Source organism: Oncorhynchus masou, unplaced genomic scaffold (genome assembly GCF_036934945.1).
Source record: "Oncorhynchus masou masou isolate Uvic2021 unplaced genomic scaffold, UVic_Omas_1.1 unplaced_scaffold_698, whole genome shotgun sequence".
Classification (NCBI taxonomy): domain Eukaryota; kingdom Metazoa; phylum Chordata; class Actinopteri; order Salmoniformes; family Salmonidae; genus Oncorhynchus; species Oncorhynchus masou.
In genome coordinates, this window is record NW_027013438.1 from 32,501 (window position 1) to 47,500 (window position 15,000).

General features: G+C 46.7%; 1 protein-coding gene across 1 annotated transcript in view; it reads right to left on the reverse strand.

Annotated features, from left to right (window-relative positions):
* LOC135537011 (G protein-coupled receptor kinase 5-like) overlaps positions 1-15,000 on the reverse strand; it is an 81,987-nt gene that overhangs the window by 14,851 nt on the left and 52,136 nt on the right. Inside the window, exons 7-8 of the mRNA XM_064963220.1 lie at positions 9,584-9,647; positions 7,481-7,601 (exon numbers count right to left, since the gene is read on the reverse strand). Coding sequence (XP_064819292.1) covers positions 7,481-7,601; positions 9,584-9,647 — 185 coding nt within the window. The remainder of the gene's footprint in view (positions 1-7,480; positions 7,602-9,583; positions 9,648-15,000) is intronic.

The following is a 15,000-nucleotide window of genomic DNA, read 5'->3' on the forward strand; positions in this document are numbered from 1 at the left end:
AGACACAGAGAAAGAGAGAGAGACAGAGAGACACAGAGAAAGAGAGAGAGAGAGACACAGAGAAAGAGAGAGAGAGACAAAGAGAGAGAGAAAGAGAGACACAGAAAGACGAAAAGACTATGCTCCCACACTAAAAACTAGAAGCCTCTCCTCCCCTCTATCTCCCTCTCGGTCCTCTATCTCTTTCCTCCCTCTTCTCCTCTCCCCTCCCTAGGTCCTCTATCTCTTCTCCTCCTCTAGGTCCTCTATCTCTTTCTCTCCTCTCTCTCCCCTCCTCTAGGTCCTCTATCTCCTTCTCTCTCTCCTCTCCTCATCTAGGTCCTCTATCGCCACTCCTCTCTCTCTCTCTCCTCTCCCTCCTCTAGGTCCTCTATCTCCTTCCCCTCTCTCTCTCCTCTCCCCTCCTCTAGGTCCTCTATCTCCTTCCTCTCTCTCTCCTCTCCCCCTCCTCTAGGTCCTCTATCTCCTTCCTCTCTCTCTCCTCTCCCTCCTCTAGGTCCTCTATCTCTTTTCTCTCCTCTCTCTCCTCTCCCCTCTAGGTCCTCTATCTCCTTCCCTCTCTCTCCTCTCCCCTCATCTAGTCCTCCATCGCTTTCTCTCCCCTCTCTCTCTCCTCCCTCTCCTCTCCTTCCCCCTCTCCCTCTCCCTCCTCTAGGTCCTCTATCTCCTTCCTCTCTCTCTCCTCTCCCCCTCCTCTAGGTCCTCTATCGCTTTCTCTCTCTCTCTCTCTCTCCTCTCCCCTCCTCTAGGTCCCTCTATCTCCTTCCTCTCTCCTCTCCCCTCATCTAGGTCCTCCATCGCTTTTCTCTCCCTCTCTCTCCTCTCCCCTCCTCTAGGTCCTCTATCTCCTTCCCCTCTCTCTCTCTCCCCTCCTCTAGGTCCTCTATCTCCTCCTCCTCTCCTCTCCCCTCCCCTAGGTCCTCTATCTCCTTCCTCTCTCTCTCCTCTCCTCCCTAGGTCCTCTCTCTCTCTCTCCCTCCCCTCCACTAGGTCCTCTATCTCCTCCACTAGGTCCTCTATCGCTTTTCTCTCCCTCTCTCCTCTCCCCTCCTCTAGGTCCTCTATCTCCTCTCTTCTCTCCCTCCTCTCTCCTCCTCTCTCTCCCTCCTCCTCTAGGTCCTCTATCTCCTTCCTCCCCTCCTCTCCCTCCTCTAGGTCTATCTCCTTCCTCCCTCTCCTCTCCCCTCCACTAGGTCCTCTATCTCCTTCCCTCTCTCTCTCCTCTCTATCTCCTCCCCCTCTCCCTCGGTCCTCTATCTCCTTCCTCTCTCTCTCTGCCCTCCACTAGGAGGTCCTCATCTTGCCCTATGGAGGTCATTGACAGGCAGGTCAGTGTTATTTAGAAGGAGGATGTTCCTGCCACAGAGAGGATTCCCATCTGGTGGAATACACACACACACACACACACACACACACACACACACACACACACACACACACAGAGAGACACACACACACACACACAGATACACACACACAGAGACACACACACACACACACACACACACACACACACACTCACACAGAGACACACACAGAGAGACACACACACACACACAGAGAGAGACACACACACCTCACACAGAGACACACACACACAGAGACACACTCACACACAGAGACACACACACCTCACACAGAGACACACACCTCACACAGAGACACACACCTCACACAGAGACACACACAGAGAGAGACAGACTCCCACACAGATTTCCGACTTAGGCTGGGCCTTGTGTTCAATCTGAATGATCTAGCTTTTCTCACGCTGACGCATGACTCTGTGTGTGTGTGTGTGTGTGTGTGTGTGTGTGTGTGTGAACACACGGTCACTGTGAGTTTAAGGATTAGAATGGTCCCTCACTGGCACCTGATTAGGAGTTTACTTAATAGCCAAAGTGAGCAATCTATGGTTAGGCGTACACACACACACACACACACACACACACACACACACACACACACACACACACACACAGGATAGAAGAACGTAACACACACACACACACACACACACACACACACACACAGGATAGAAGAACGTGTGTGTGTGTGTGTGTGTGTGTGTGTGTGTGTGTGTGTGTGTGTGTGTGTGTGTGTGTGTGTGTGTGTGTGTGTGTGTGCCTCTTCAGAAGACTCCTGCGTAAGAGCTAGCCTTGGCTGACGGGGGGCAGTGTGTGTGTCAGGGCGCGGTGACCTCGTCCTATCTCCTCCAGGAGACTGGGGATAGGAGACTACCCAGCAGTACTTGGGAGTGGGACGTTCTTATCATGTTTGTAACAGTGTAGTATTTGACTGCGTCAGGGCGGCGTTTGAAGATAACACTATTACTCCCCAAATGGCACCCTATTCCCTATTTTAGTGCACTACTTTTGAATAGTGTGCCAACTCCGGTCTAAAGTAGTGCACTATATAGGCAATAGGGTGCCATATGGGCCTAAGAGTTAAGACTCTATTAAAAACATCTACCTAAACACCTAGTGTCTACCTTTAGAATTAAGACTCTATTAAAAACATCTACCTAAACACCTAGTGTCTACCTTTAGTTAAGACTCTATTAAAAAACATTGTGACTCTATTCATCTACCTAAACTCCTAGTGTCTACCTTTAGTTAAGACTCTATTAAAAACATCTACCTAAACTCCTAGTGTCTACCTTTAGTTAAGACTCTATTAAAAACATCTTGTTCTCTACCTAAACTCCTAGTGTCTACCTTTAGTTAAGACTCTATTAAAACATCTTGTTCTCTACCTAAACTCCTAGTGTCTACCTTCAGTTAAGACTCTATTAAAAACATCTTGTTCTCTACCTAAACTCCTAGTTTCTACCTTTAGTTAAGACTCTATTAAAAACATCTACCTAAACACCTAGTGTCTACCTTTAGTTAAGACTCTATTAAAAACATCTACCTAAACACCTAGTGTCTACCTTTAGTTAAGACTCTATTAAAAAACTTGTTCTCTACCTAAACCTAGTGTCTACCTTTAGTTAAGACTATTAAAAACATCTTGTTCTCTACCTAAACTCCTAGTGTCTACCTTTAGTTAAGACTCTATTAAAAAACATCTACCTAAACAGCTAGTGTCTACCTTTAGTTAAGACTATTAAAAACATCTACCTAAACACCTAGTGTCTACCTTTAGTTAAGACTCTATTAAAAACATCTTGTTCTCTACCTAAACACCTAGTGTCTACCTTTAGTTTTTAAGACTCTATTAAAAACATCTACGGGATCTGAAAAGCCTAGTGTCTACCTTTAGTTAAGACTTTTAAAAAATCGCAAATAAAATGAAAATAATGCGAGCTTAGACCTTTTCTTAAAAACTGTCATCTCAGATTTTGTTCTTTACCATAGAAAAACTAATTTCCTAGTGTCTACCTAGCTTAGCATTTTAGTAGCATTTAGTTAAACATTTTCAGATAACCAAATAAATAAAATCATTTACCTAGTGTCTACCTTTAGATAAGACTCTATTAAAAACATCTACCTAAACTCTAGTGTCTACCTTTAGTTAAGACTCTCAAACTTTTAAAAACTCCATCTATCCGAAAACTGGCCTAGTGTTGGAATCCTTCAGTTTTTTAAGACTCTATTAAAAACATCTTGTTCTCTACCTAAACTCCTAGTGTCTACCTTTAGTTAAGACTCTATTAAAAACATCTTGTTCTCTACCTAAACTCCTAGTGTCTACCTTTAGTTACAGCCATATAAGGAGAAAATGGAAAACAGAGCCTCAAAAATCCTGCTCATTTCCTGGAGTTCATCTTCTTTGCCTGAAGCTCAGTTCGGGATCACAGAAAATATCTTGGTAGTTCTGGACACTAGAATGTTTTCAAAGCTATCTATATGCCTAGTCGAGCATCTTTTTGTGACAAAATATCTTGTTTAAAACGGGACGTTTTCATCCAAAAATGAAATACCCAGAGCAAAGAGGTTAAGACTCTATTAAAAACATCTTGTTCTCTACCTGGTGTCTACCTTTAGTAAAGACTCTATTAAAAACATCTACTTAACTCTAGTGTCTACCTTTAGTTAAGACTCTATTAAAAACATATTGTTCTCTACCTAAACTCCTAGTGTCTACCTTTAGTTAAGACTCCATTAAAACATCTACCTAAACTCCTATTGTCTACCTTTAGTTAAGACTTTATTAAAAACATCTACCTAAACTCCTAGTGTCTACCTTTATTTATGACTCTATTAAAAACATCTACCTAAACACCTAGTGTCTACCTTTAGTTAAGACTATTAAAAAACATCTTGTTCTCTACCTAAACTCCTAGTGTCTACCTTTAGTTATGACTCTATTAAAAACAATAAACACCTAGTGTTTACCTTTAGTTAAGACTATTAAAAAACATCTTGTTCTCTAACTAAACTCCGGCCAAACGCTGTACGTTAGTTTCTTCTCCGCAATGAGTCGGGGCCAACGATTTCTAGAAATGCAAACACATTCTAACCGTTGTGATTGGTCCCAGAGCCAGAACACACAGAGGTAAAGAGGTGTTTCATTATTGGCTTTGATACTCTGATTGGTTAGAGGTGATCCAATCGCTGACGACTTTGTCTTGACATCACCACATAATGAGGTGTGACATGAAGCAGGGGAAGAATTCAGTTTGACTTGTTTGGCAATAAAAATATCCCCGTTGGCTTTACATTCTCCTCTAGTTCAGAATGTTCTGGACCGTTTTACTCTACACTACAAGAACAATGGCATAGGGGGAGAGAGAGAGAGGAAGAGGAAGAGGAAGAGGGAGAGGGAGAGGGAGAGGGAGAGGGAGAGGGAGAGGGAGAGGAGAGAGGAGAGGAGAGGAGAGGAGAGGAGAGGAGAGGAGAGGAGAGGAGAGGAGAGGAGAGGAGAGGAGAGAGGAGAGGGAGAGGAGAGAAAGCTAGCTAGAGAGAGAGAGAGACAGAGAGAGAGGAGAGGAGAGGAGAGGAGAGGAGAGGAGAGAAACTAGCTAGAAAGAGAGAGACAGAGAGAGACAGAGAGAGAGAGAGAGAGAGAGGGAGAGAGAGAGAGAGAGAAAGTTTTTTTGAGAGTGCTTGACTTCTCTCTGCCTCTGCTGTTTGGTCAGTGTTGCTAAGCAACAGAGCCTCTCTCTCTCCTAGGTAGAGGAGCATGAAGAGCCATCGCCTGCAGCTGACACACACACACACACACACACACACACACACACACACACACACACACACACACACACACACACACACACACACACACACACACACACACAGCTAGAGAGTCAGAGAGAGTCACAATCACACAGATATACTGTAGAAAAGCAATCACACACACTGCAGTGAAATGGCAGTCTGCCCATTCCAGGTGTACAAGGCCTTCTTCAGCTGTGTGTGTGTGTGTGTGTGTGTGTGTGTGTGTGTGTGTGTGTGTGTGTGTGTGTCGTGTGTGTGTGCGTGTGTGCGTGTGTGTGTACAGAGGCTAGAGGGCCGTTGTACCAGTCATCCTATGTAGGAACTCAAAAACACAAACACACATAAACAAACATACACATGCATAAGCAAGTTTGTATAAGCAAGTGTGTGTGTGTGTGTGTGTGTGTGTGTGTGTGTGTGTGTGTGTGTGTGTGTGTGTGTGTGTGTGTGTGTGTGTGTGTGTGTGTGTGTGTGTGTGTTCATTAGCAGGCTAACACAAACATCCTCTCCTCGTCCGTTCCAACAATGTTAGATAAACACACTGGCCAGTTTCATGCCTCTTCCATCAACCATTAAAACGTCTGGGATTCCCTCCTCTTTGATCAAACACCTGTGAGAACTCAGCCAGATGGGACAGAACGGACACACCTCACACACCTCACAATGTTACATAAACACACAGACACACAGACACACACACCTCACAGACACACACACACAGACACACAGACACACAGACACACACACCTCACAGACACACACACACACACACCTCACACACACACAGACACCAGACACACACCTCACAGACACACACACACACACCTCACACACACACCTCACAGACACACACACACACACCTCACAGACACACACAGACACACACACACACACACACACACACCACACAGACACACAGACACACACAGACACACACACACACCTCACAGACACACAGACACACAGACACACACACACACACACACACACTCACAGACACACACACACACACACACAGACACACACACAGAGACACACACACACATCAGGTGTTTTCCAACCTTGTACAGAAACAGCTCTAGGATGTATATGTTGTTCATTTAAATCTGATTGTCAGGTGGTTAAGACTCAGTGGTGAGTTGATTTACATCTGATTGTCAGGTGGGTAAGACTCAGTGGTGAGTTGATTTAAATCTGATTGTCAGGTGGGTAAGACTCAGTGGTGAGTTGATTTACATCTGATTGTCAGGTGGGTAAGACTCAGTGGTGAGTTGATTTAAATCTGATTGTCAGGTGGGTAAGACTCAGTGGTGAGTTGATTTAAATCTGATTGTCAGGTGGGTAAGACTCAGTGGTGAGTTGATTTAAATCTGATTGTCAGGTGGGTAAGACTCAGTGGTGAGTTGATTTAAATCTGATTGTCAGGTGGGTAAGACTCAGTGGTGAGTTGATTTACATCTGATTGTCAGGATTGTGGGATGATTTAAAATTTCAGTAACCTTCCCAAAAAAGACCCCAGGCCTTCTGGGAAAACCCTAGTTAGAAGATAACAGATTGTCAGGTGGGAAAAAACTCAGTCCTCCAGGGAATCTTTGGGAAAGTTACCTAGATGTTAATCTAGAGGTGGTACAGTGGGTTTAAGAACTGATTTATGACCAGTGGAATAGTTGCATTCACATCGTCCAGTACAGTAAGGAAGGAAGGATTGATTTATGATGACAGAGCATTTTAACACAAAACATAGAACACAGACATATCAATACAGACTCACACACACAAGGTGGGTAAACTCAGACAGAGAGACAAACAGAGGTAAAGACAGTGGGAGAGACAGAGATTGAGGTGACAGACAGTGGAGAGTTGACAGACAGAGAGAGACAGAGGGAGAGACAGAGAGACAGAGAGAGAGACAGAGAGTTGAGACAGACAGAGACAGACAGAGTTGATTTAGACAGACAGAGAGAGACAGAGGAGAGAGATTTAGATCAGAGAGAGACAGTGGGAGAGAGACAGAGAGAGGGTAAGACAGAGGGAGAGAGACAGACAGAGACAGACAGAGGGAGAGAGACAGACAGTGGATGAGTTGACAGACAGAGACAGACAGAGACAGACAGAGGGAGAGAGAGACAGAAGATCTGAGACATGAGAGACAGTGGGAGAGATTTAGACAGAGACAGAGAGAGAGACAGGGAGAGAGACAGATTGAGGTGGGAGAGACAGAGATTTAGAGAGAGGTGAGAGACAGAGAGACAACATAATCAGGTAAATTTATTTTGAATAAGAAAAAAGTACTTACTACAAAACTACTGTTAGTTGATTTTTTTCTAAAATGCGTTTTTCGTTTAGTGCCATGGCTTCACCTTTTCTCTTCTTCACTCTCTTCTTCTCCAGCTTTTTACAGGCGTACATCTTACCAGTGGCCCGGACCTGACAGGCACACACCTGGAGGAGGGGAGGAGAGGAGAGGAGAGGAGAGGAGGGGGAGGGAGGGAGAGGAGAGGAGAGTGGAGAGGAGAGGAGAGGAGGTGGAGAGGGGAGGGGAGGGGGAGGGGAGGAGGGAGAGGGGGAAGAGAGGAGAGAGAGGAGATTGGGGAGAGTGGGTAAGATCAGTGGGAGAGAGGGAGGGGGAGACTCAGGGGAGGGGAGGGGATTGAGGGGAGAGAGAGTTGAGAAATCTGGAGGGGGAAGACTCAGTGGAGAGGAGATAGGAGAGGGGAGGAGAGTGGAGAGGACCAGGAGATTGGGGAGAGGAAGGAGAGAGAGGGGGAGACCCTAGGAAAGAGGGAGGGAGGGAGAGGGAATCTTTGGGAGGGAGTTAAGGGAGAGGAGACGGGGGAGGGAGAGGGAGGGGAGATAGGAGATCGGAGAGGAGGAAGGGAGGAGAGGAGACAGAGGGACAAAAGGAGAGGACAGGAGGGGAGGGGGAGGGGGAGAGGAGAGGAGAGGAGAGGGGAGAGGAGAGGAGAGGAGGGGAGAGACAGAGGGAGAGACAGAGAGAGAGGAGAGGAGATAGGAGAGGGGAGGGGAGGGAGGACAGAGGGGAGGGGAGGAGGGAGAGGAGAGGGAGGAGAGGAGAGGGAGAGAGAGAGAGAGGAGAGAGACAGGAGAGACAACATAATCAGGATTTAGGGAGAGGAGAAAACTACTGAGGAGAGGTGATGGGAGAGGGAGGGAGTGGGGAGACAGGGACCTGGAGGAGGGGGGAGAGGAGAGGAGAGGAGAGGGGAGGGGAGGAGAGGAGGGGAGGGGGAGGGAGGGGAGGAGGAGGGGAGGGAGAGGAGAGAGGAGGGGAGAGGAGGAGAGGAGAGGGAGGGAGGAGAGGAGGGAGGGGGGGAGGGGGGGAGGAGGGGAGAGGAGGGAGGGAGGAGAGGGAGGGGAGGGGAGGGGAGGGAGAGGAGGGAGGGGAGGGGAGAGGGATAGGAGAGGGGATAGGAGAGGAGGGGAGAGGGGGGGAGGAGAGGAGAGGAGAGGAGAGGAGAGGAGAGGGAGAGGAGAGGAGAGGAGATAGGAGAGGGAGGGGAGGGGAGGGGAGGGGAGGGGGAGGGGGGGGGGGAGAGGAGGGAGAGGGAGAGGAGAGGGAGAGGGAGGGGAGGGGAGAGGGGAGAGGGGAGGGAGAGGAGAGGAGAGGAGGGGGAGAGGAGAGGAGAGGAGAGGGAGGAGGGAGAGGAGAGGAGAGGGAGAGGAGAGGGAGGAGGGAGAGGAGAGGAGAGGAGAGGAGAGGAGAGGAGGAATGGTTAACACACACAGAAGTATGGAAACACTTGCACAAGTTAGCACACGCACACATTCTTAAGGTTACACACATTCACATTCATGTGAATTAACATATAGTCGCCCCACTCGGGGTCAAACAGTCGCCCCGCTCGGGGTCAAACAGTCGCCCCGCTCGGGGATCAAACAGTCGCCCCGCTCGGGGTCAAACAGTCGCCCCGCTCGGGGGTCAAACAGTCGCCCCACTCGGGGTCAAACAGTCGCCTCACTCGGGGTCAAACAGTCACCTCACTCGGGGTCAAACAGTCGCCTCACCCGGGGTCAAACAGTCACCCACTCGGGGTCAAACAGTCGCACCACTCGGGGTCAAACAGTCGCCTCACTCGGGGTCAAACAGTCGCCTCACTCGGGGTCAAACAGTCACCCCACTCGGGGTCAAACAGTCGCCCCACTCGGGGTCAAACAGTCGCCCCACTCGGGGTCAAACAGTCGCCCCACTCGGGGACAAACAGTCACCCCACTCGGGGTCAAACATTCACCTCACTCGGGGTCAAACAGTCACCTCACTCGGGGTCAAACAGTCATCTTACTCGGGGTCAAACAGTCGCCTCACCGGGGTCAAACAGTCGCCCCACTCGGGGTCAAACAGTCGCCCCACTCGGGGTCAAACAGTCACCCCACTCGGGGTCAAACATTCAGAGTAAAGCACTCACCTCACCAAATCCACCTTTTCCTAGTACTCTGTAATGCCTGAAGGTATTTTTGGTTACTGGTTGCCTGTAGGACAGAGAGAGATGGTGTGTTTTAGTTATCATACAGAAGGTTACTGGTTGACTGTAGGACAGAGAGAGATGGTGTGTTTCAGCTTTCATTCAGAAAGGCATGTGTGCGACTGGCCCACCCCTCAGAGCCTGAGAAGAAGAAAGAGAACCCTGTGTGAGAGAGAAGAGAGAGAAGAAGAAAGAGAACCCTATGTGAGAGAGAATAAGAAACAGAATCCTATGTGAGAGAGAAGAAGAAACAGAACCCTATGTGAGAGAGAAGAAGAAACAGAACCCTGTGTGAGAGAGAAGAAGAAACAGAACCCTGTGTGAGAGAGAAGAAGAAAGAGAACCCTGTGTGAGAGAGAAGAAGAAACAGAACCCTGTGTGAGAGAGAAGAAGAAACAGAACCCTATGTGAGAGAGAAGAAGAAACATAACCCTATGTGAGAGAGAAGAAGAAACAGAACCCTATGTGAGAGAGAAGAAGAAAGAGAACCCTGTGTGAGAGAGAAGAAGAAACAGAACCCTGTGTGAGAGAGAAGAAGAAAGAGAACCCTGTGTGAGAGAGAAGAAGAAAGAGAACCCTGTGTGAGAGAGAAGAAGAAAGAGAACCCTGTGTGAGAGAGAAGAAGAAAGAGAACCCTGTGTGAGAGAGAAGAAGAAAGAGAACCCTGTGTGAGAGAGAAGAAGAAACAGAACCCTGTGAGAGAGAAGAAGAAAGAGAACCCTGTGTGAGAGAGAAGAAGAAAGAGAACCCTGTGTGAGAGAAGAAGAAACAGAACCCTGTGTGAGAGAGAAGAAGAAACAGAACCCTGTGTGAGAGAGAAGAAGAAACAGAACCCTGTGTGAGAGAGAAGAAGAAACAGAACCCTGTGTGAGAGAGAAGAAGAAACAGAACCCTGTGTGAGAGAGAAGAAGAAAGAGAACCCTGTGTGAGAGAGAAGAAGAAAGAGAACCCTGTGTGAGAGAGAAGAAGAAAGAGAACCCTGTGTGAGAGAGAAGAAGAAACAGAACCCTATGTGAGAGAGAAGAAGAAACAGAACCCTGTGTGAGAGAGAAGAAGAAAGAGAACCCTGTGTGAGAGAGAAGAAGAAACAGAACCCTGTGAGAGAGAGAAGAAGAAAGAGAACCCTATGTGAGAGAGAAGAAGAAACAGAACCCTGTGTGAGAGAGAAGAAGAAAGAGAACCCTGTGTGAGAGAGAAGAAGAAAGAGAACCCTGTGTGAGAGAGAAGAAGAAACAGAACCCTGTGTGAGAGAGAAGAAGAAAGAGAACCCTGTGTGAGAGAGAAGAAGAAACAGAACCCTATGTGAGAGAGAAGAAGAAACAGAACCCTGTGTGAGAGAGAAGAAGAAAGAGAACCCTGTGTGAGAGAGAAGAAGAAAGAGAACCCTGTGTGAGAGAGAAGAAGAAACAGAACCCTATGTGAGAGAGAAGAAGAAACAGAACCCTGTGTGAGAGAGAAGAAGAAAGAGAACCCTGTGTGAGAGAGAAGAAGAAACAGAACCCTGTGTGAGAGAGAAGAAGAAAGAGAACCCTATGTGAGAGAGAAGAAGAAACAGAACCCTGTGTGAGAGAGAAGAAGAAACAGAACCCTGTGTGAGAGAGAAGAAGAAAGAGAACCCTGTGTGAGAGAGAAGAAGAAACAGAACCCTGTGTGAGAGAGAAGAAGAAAGAGAACCCTGTGTGAGAGAGAAGAAGAAACAGAACCCTATGTGAGAGAAGAAGAAACAGAACCCTGTGTGAGAGAGAAGAAGAAAGAGAACCCTGTGTGAGAGAGAAGAAGAAACAGAACCCTATGTGAGAGAGAAGAAGAAACAGAACCCTATGTGAGAGAGAAGAAGAAACAGAACCCTATGTGAGAGAGAAGAAGAAACAGAACCCTGTGTGAGAGAGAAGAAAGAGAACCCTGTGTGAGAGAGAAGAAGAAAGAGAACCCTATGTGAGAGAGAAGAAGAAAGAGAACCCTGTGTGAGAGAGAAGAAGAAACAGAACCCTGTGTGAGAGAGAAGAAAGAGAACCCTGTGTGAGAGAGAAGAAGAAAGAGAACCCTATGTGAGAGAGAAGAAGAAAGAGAACCCTGTGTGAGAGAGAAGAAGAAAGAGAACCCTGTGTGAGAGAGAAGAAAAAGAGAACCCTGTGTGAGAGAGAAGAAGAAAGAGAACCCTGTGTGAGAGAGAAGAAGAAAGAGAACCCTGTGTGAGAGAGAAGAAAAAGAGAACCCTGTGTGAGAGAGAAGAAGAAACAGAACCCTGTGTGAGAGAGAAGAAGAAACAGAACCCTGTGTGAGAGAGAGAAGAAGAAAGAGAACCCTGTGTGAGAGAAGAAGAAACAGAACCCTGTGTGAGAGAGAAGAAGAAACAGAACCCTGTGTGAGAGAGAAGAAGAAACAGAACCCTGTGTGAGAGAGAAGAAGAAACAGAACCCTGTGTGAGAGAGAAGAAGAAAGAGAACCCTGTGTGAGAGAGAAGAAGAAAGAGAACCCTGTGTGAGAGAGAAGAAACAGAACCCTATATGAGAGAGAAGAAGAAACAGAACCCTGTGTGAGAGAGAAGAAGAAAGAGAACCCTGTGTGAGAGAGAAGAAGAAACAGAACCCTATGTGAGAGAGAGAAGAAGAAACAGAACCCTGTGTGAGAGAGAAGAAGAAAGAGAACCCTGTGTGAGAGAGAAGAAGAAAGAGAACCCTGTGTGAGAGAGAAGAAGAAAGAGAACCCTATGTGAGAGAGAAGAAGAAACATAACCCTATGTGAGAGAGAAGAAGAAACAGAACCCTATGCGAGAGAGAAGAAGAAAGAGAACCCTGTGTGAGAGAGAAGAAGAAAGAGAACCCTGTGTGAGAGAGAAGAAGAAAGAGAACCCTATGTGAGAGAGAAGAAGAAAGAGAACCCTGTGTGAGAGAGAAGAAGAAAGAGAACCCTGTGTGAGAGAGAAGAAGAAAGAGAACCCTGTGTGAGAGAGAAGAAGAAAGAGAACCCTGTGTGAGAGAGAAGAAGAAAGAGAACCCTGTGTGAGAGAGAAGAAGAAAGAGAACCCTGTGTGAGAGAGAAGAAGAAACAGAACCCTGTGTGAGAGAGAAGAAGAAACAGAACCCTGTGTGAGAGAGAAGAAGAAACAGAACCCTGTGTGAGAGAGAAGAAGAAAGAGAACCCTGTGTGAGAGAGAAGAAGAAACAGAACCCTGTGTGAGAGAGAAGAAGAAACAGAACCCTGTGTGAGAGAGAAGAAGAAACAGAACCCTGTGTGAGAGAGAAGAAGAAACAGAACCCTGTGTGAGAGAGAAGAAGAAACAGAACCCTGGGTGAGAGAGAAGAAGAAAGAGAACCCTGTGTGAGAGAGAAGAAGAAAGAGAACCCTGTGTGAGAGAGAAGAAGAAAGAGAACCCTGTGTGAGAGAGAAGAAGAAAGAGAACCCTATGTGAGAGAGAAGAAGAAACAGAACCCTGTGTGAGAGAGAAGAAGAAAGAGAACCCTGTGTGAGAGAGAAGAAGAAAGAGAACCCTGTGTGAGAGAGAAGAAGAAACAGAACCCTGTGTGAGAGAGAAGAAGAAAGAGAACCCTGTGTGAGAGAGAAGAAGAAACAGAACCCTATGTGAGAGAGAAGAAGAAACAGAACCCTGTGTGAGAGAGAAGAAGAAAGAGAACCCTGTGTGAGAGAGAAGAAGAAACAGAACCCTATGTGAGAGAGAAGAAGAAACAGAACCCTATGTGAGAGAGAAGAAGAAACAGAACCCTATGTGAGAGAGAAGAAGAAACAGAACCCTGTGTGAGAGAGAAGAAAGAGAACCCTGTGTGAGAGAGAAGAAGAAAGAAGAGAACCCTATGTGAGAGAGAAGAAGAAAGAGAACCCTGTGTGAGAGAGAAGAAGAAACAGAACCCTGTGTGAGAGAGAAGAAAAGAGAACCCTGTGTGAGAGAGAAGAAGAAAGAGAACCCTATGTGAGAGAGAAGAAGAAAGAGAACCCTGTGTGAGAGAGAAGAAGAAAGAGAACCCTGTGTGAGAGAGAAGAAGAAAGAGAACCCTGTGTGAGAGAGAAGAAGAAAGAGAACCCTGTGTGAGAGAGAAGAAGAAAGAGAACCCTGTGTGAGAGAGAAGAAAAAAAGAGAACCCTGTGTGAGAGAGAAGAAGAAACAGAACCCTGTGTGAGAGAGAAGAAGAAACAGAACCCTGTGTGAGAGAGAAGAAGAAAGAGAACCCTGTGTGAGAGAGAAGAAGAACAGAACCCTGTGTGAGAGAGAAGAAGAAACAGAACCCTGTGTGAGAGAGAAGAAGAAACAGAACCCTGTGTGAGAGAGAAGAAGAAAGAGAACCCTGTGTGAGAGAGAAGAAGAAACAGAACCCTGTGTGAGAGAGAAGAAGAAACAGAACCCTGTGTGGAGAGAGAAGAAGAAAGAGAACCCTGTGTGAGAGAGAAGAAGAAACAGAACCCTGTGTGAGAGAGAAGAAGAAACAGAACCCTGTGTGAGAGAAGAAGAAACAGAACCCTGTGTGAGAGAGAAGAAGAAACAGAACCCTGTGTGAGAGAGAAGAAGAAACAGAACCCTGTGTGAGAGAGAAGAAGAAAGAGAACCCTGTGTGAGAGAGAAGAAGAAAGAGAACCCTGTGTGAGAGAGAAGAAACAGAACCCTATAGAGAGAGAGAAGAAGAAACAGAACCCTGTGTGAGAGAGAAGAAGAAAGAGAACCCTGTGTGAGAGAGAAGAAGAAACAGAACCCTATGTGAGAGAGAAGAAGAAACAGAACCCTGTGTGAGAGAGAAGAGAAAGAGAACCCTGTGAGAGAGAGAAGAAACAGAACCCTGTGTGAGAGAAGAAGAAAGAGAACCCTATGTGAGAGAGAAGAAGAAACAGAACCCTGTGTGAGAGAGAAGAAGAAACAGAACCCTGTGTGAGGGAGAAGAAGAAAGAGAACCCTGTGTGAGAGAGAAGAAGAAACAGAACCCTGTGTGAGAGAGAAGAAGAAAGAGAACCCTGTGTGAGAGAGAAGAAGAAAGAGAACCCTGTGTGAGAGAGAAGAAACAGAACCCTATATGAGAGAGAAGAAGAAACAGAACCCTGTGTGAGAGAGAAGAAGAAAGAGAACCCTGTGTGAGAGAGAAGAAGAAACAGAACCCTATGTGAGAGAAAGAAGAAACAGAACCCTGTGTGAGAGAGAAGAAGAAAGAGAACCCTGTGTGAGAGAGAAGAAGAAACAGAACCCTGTGTGAGAGAGAAGAAGAAAGAGAACCCTATGTGAGAGAGAAGAAGAAACAGAACCCTGTGTGAGAGAGAAGAAGAAACAGAACCCTGTGTGAGAGAGAAGAAGAAAGAGAACCCTGTGTGAGAGAGAAGAAGAAACAGAACCCTATGTGAGAGAGAAGAAGAAACAGAAC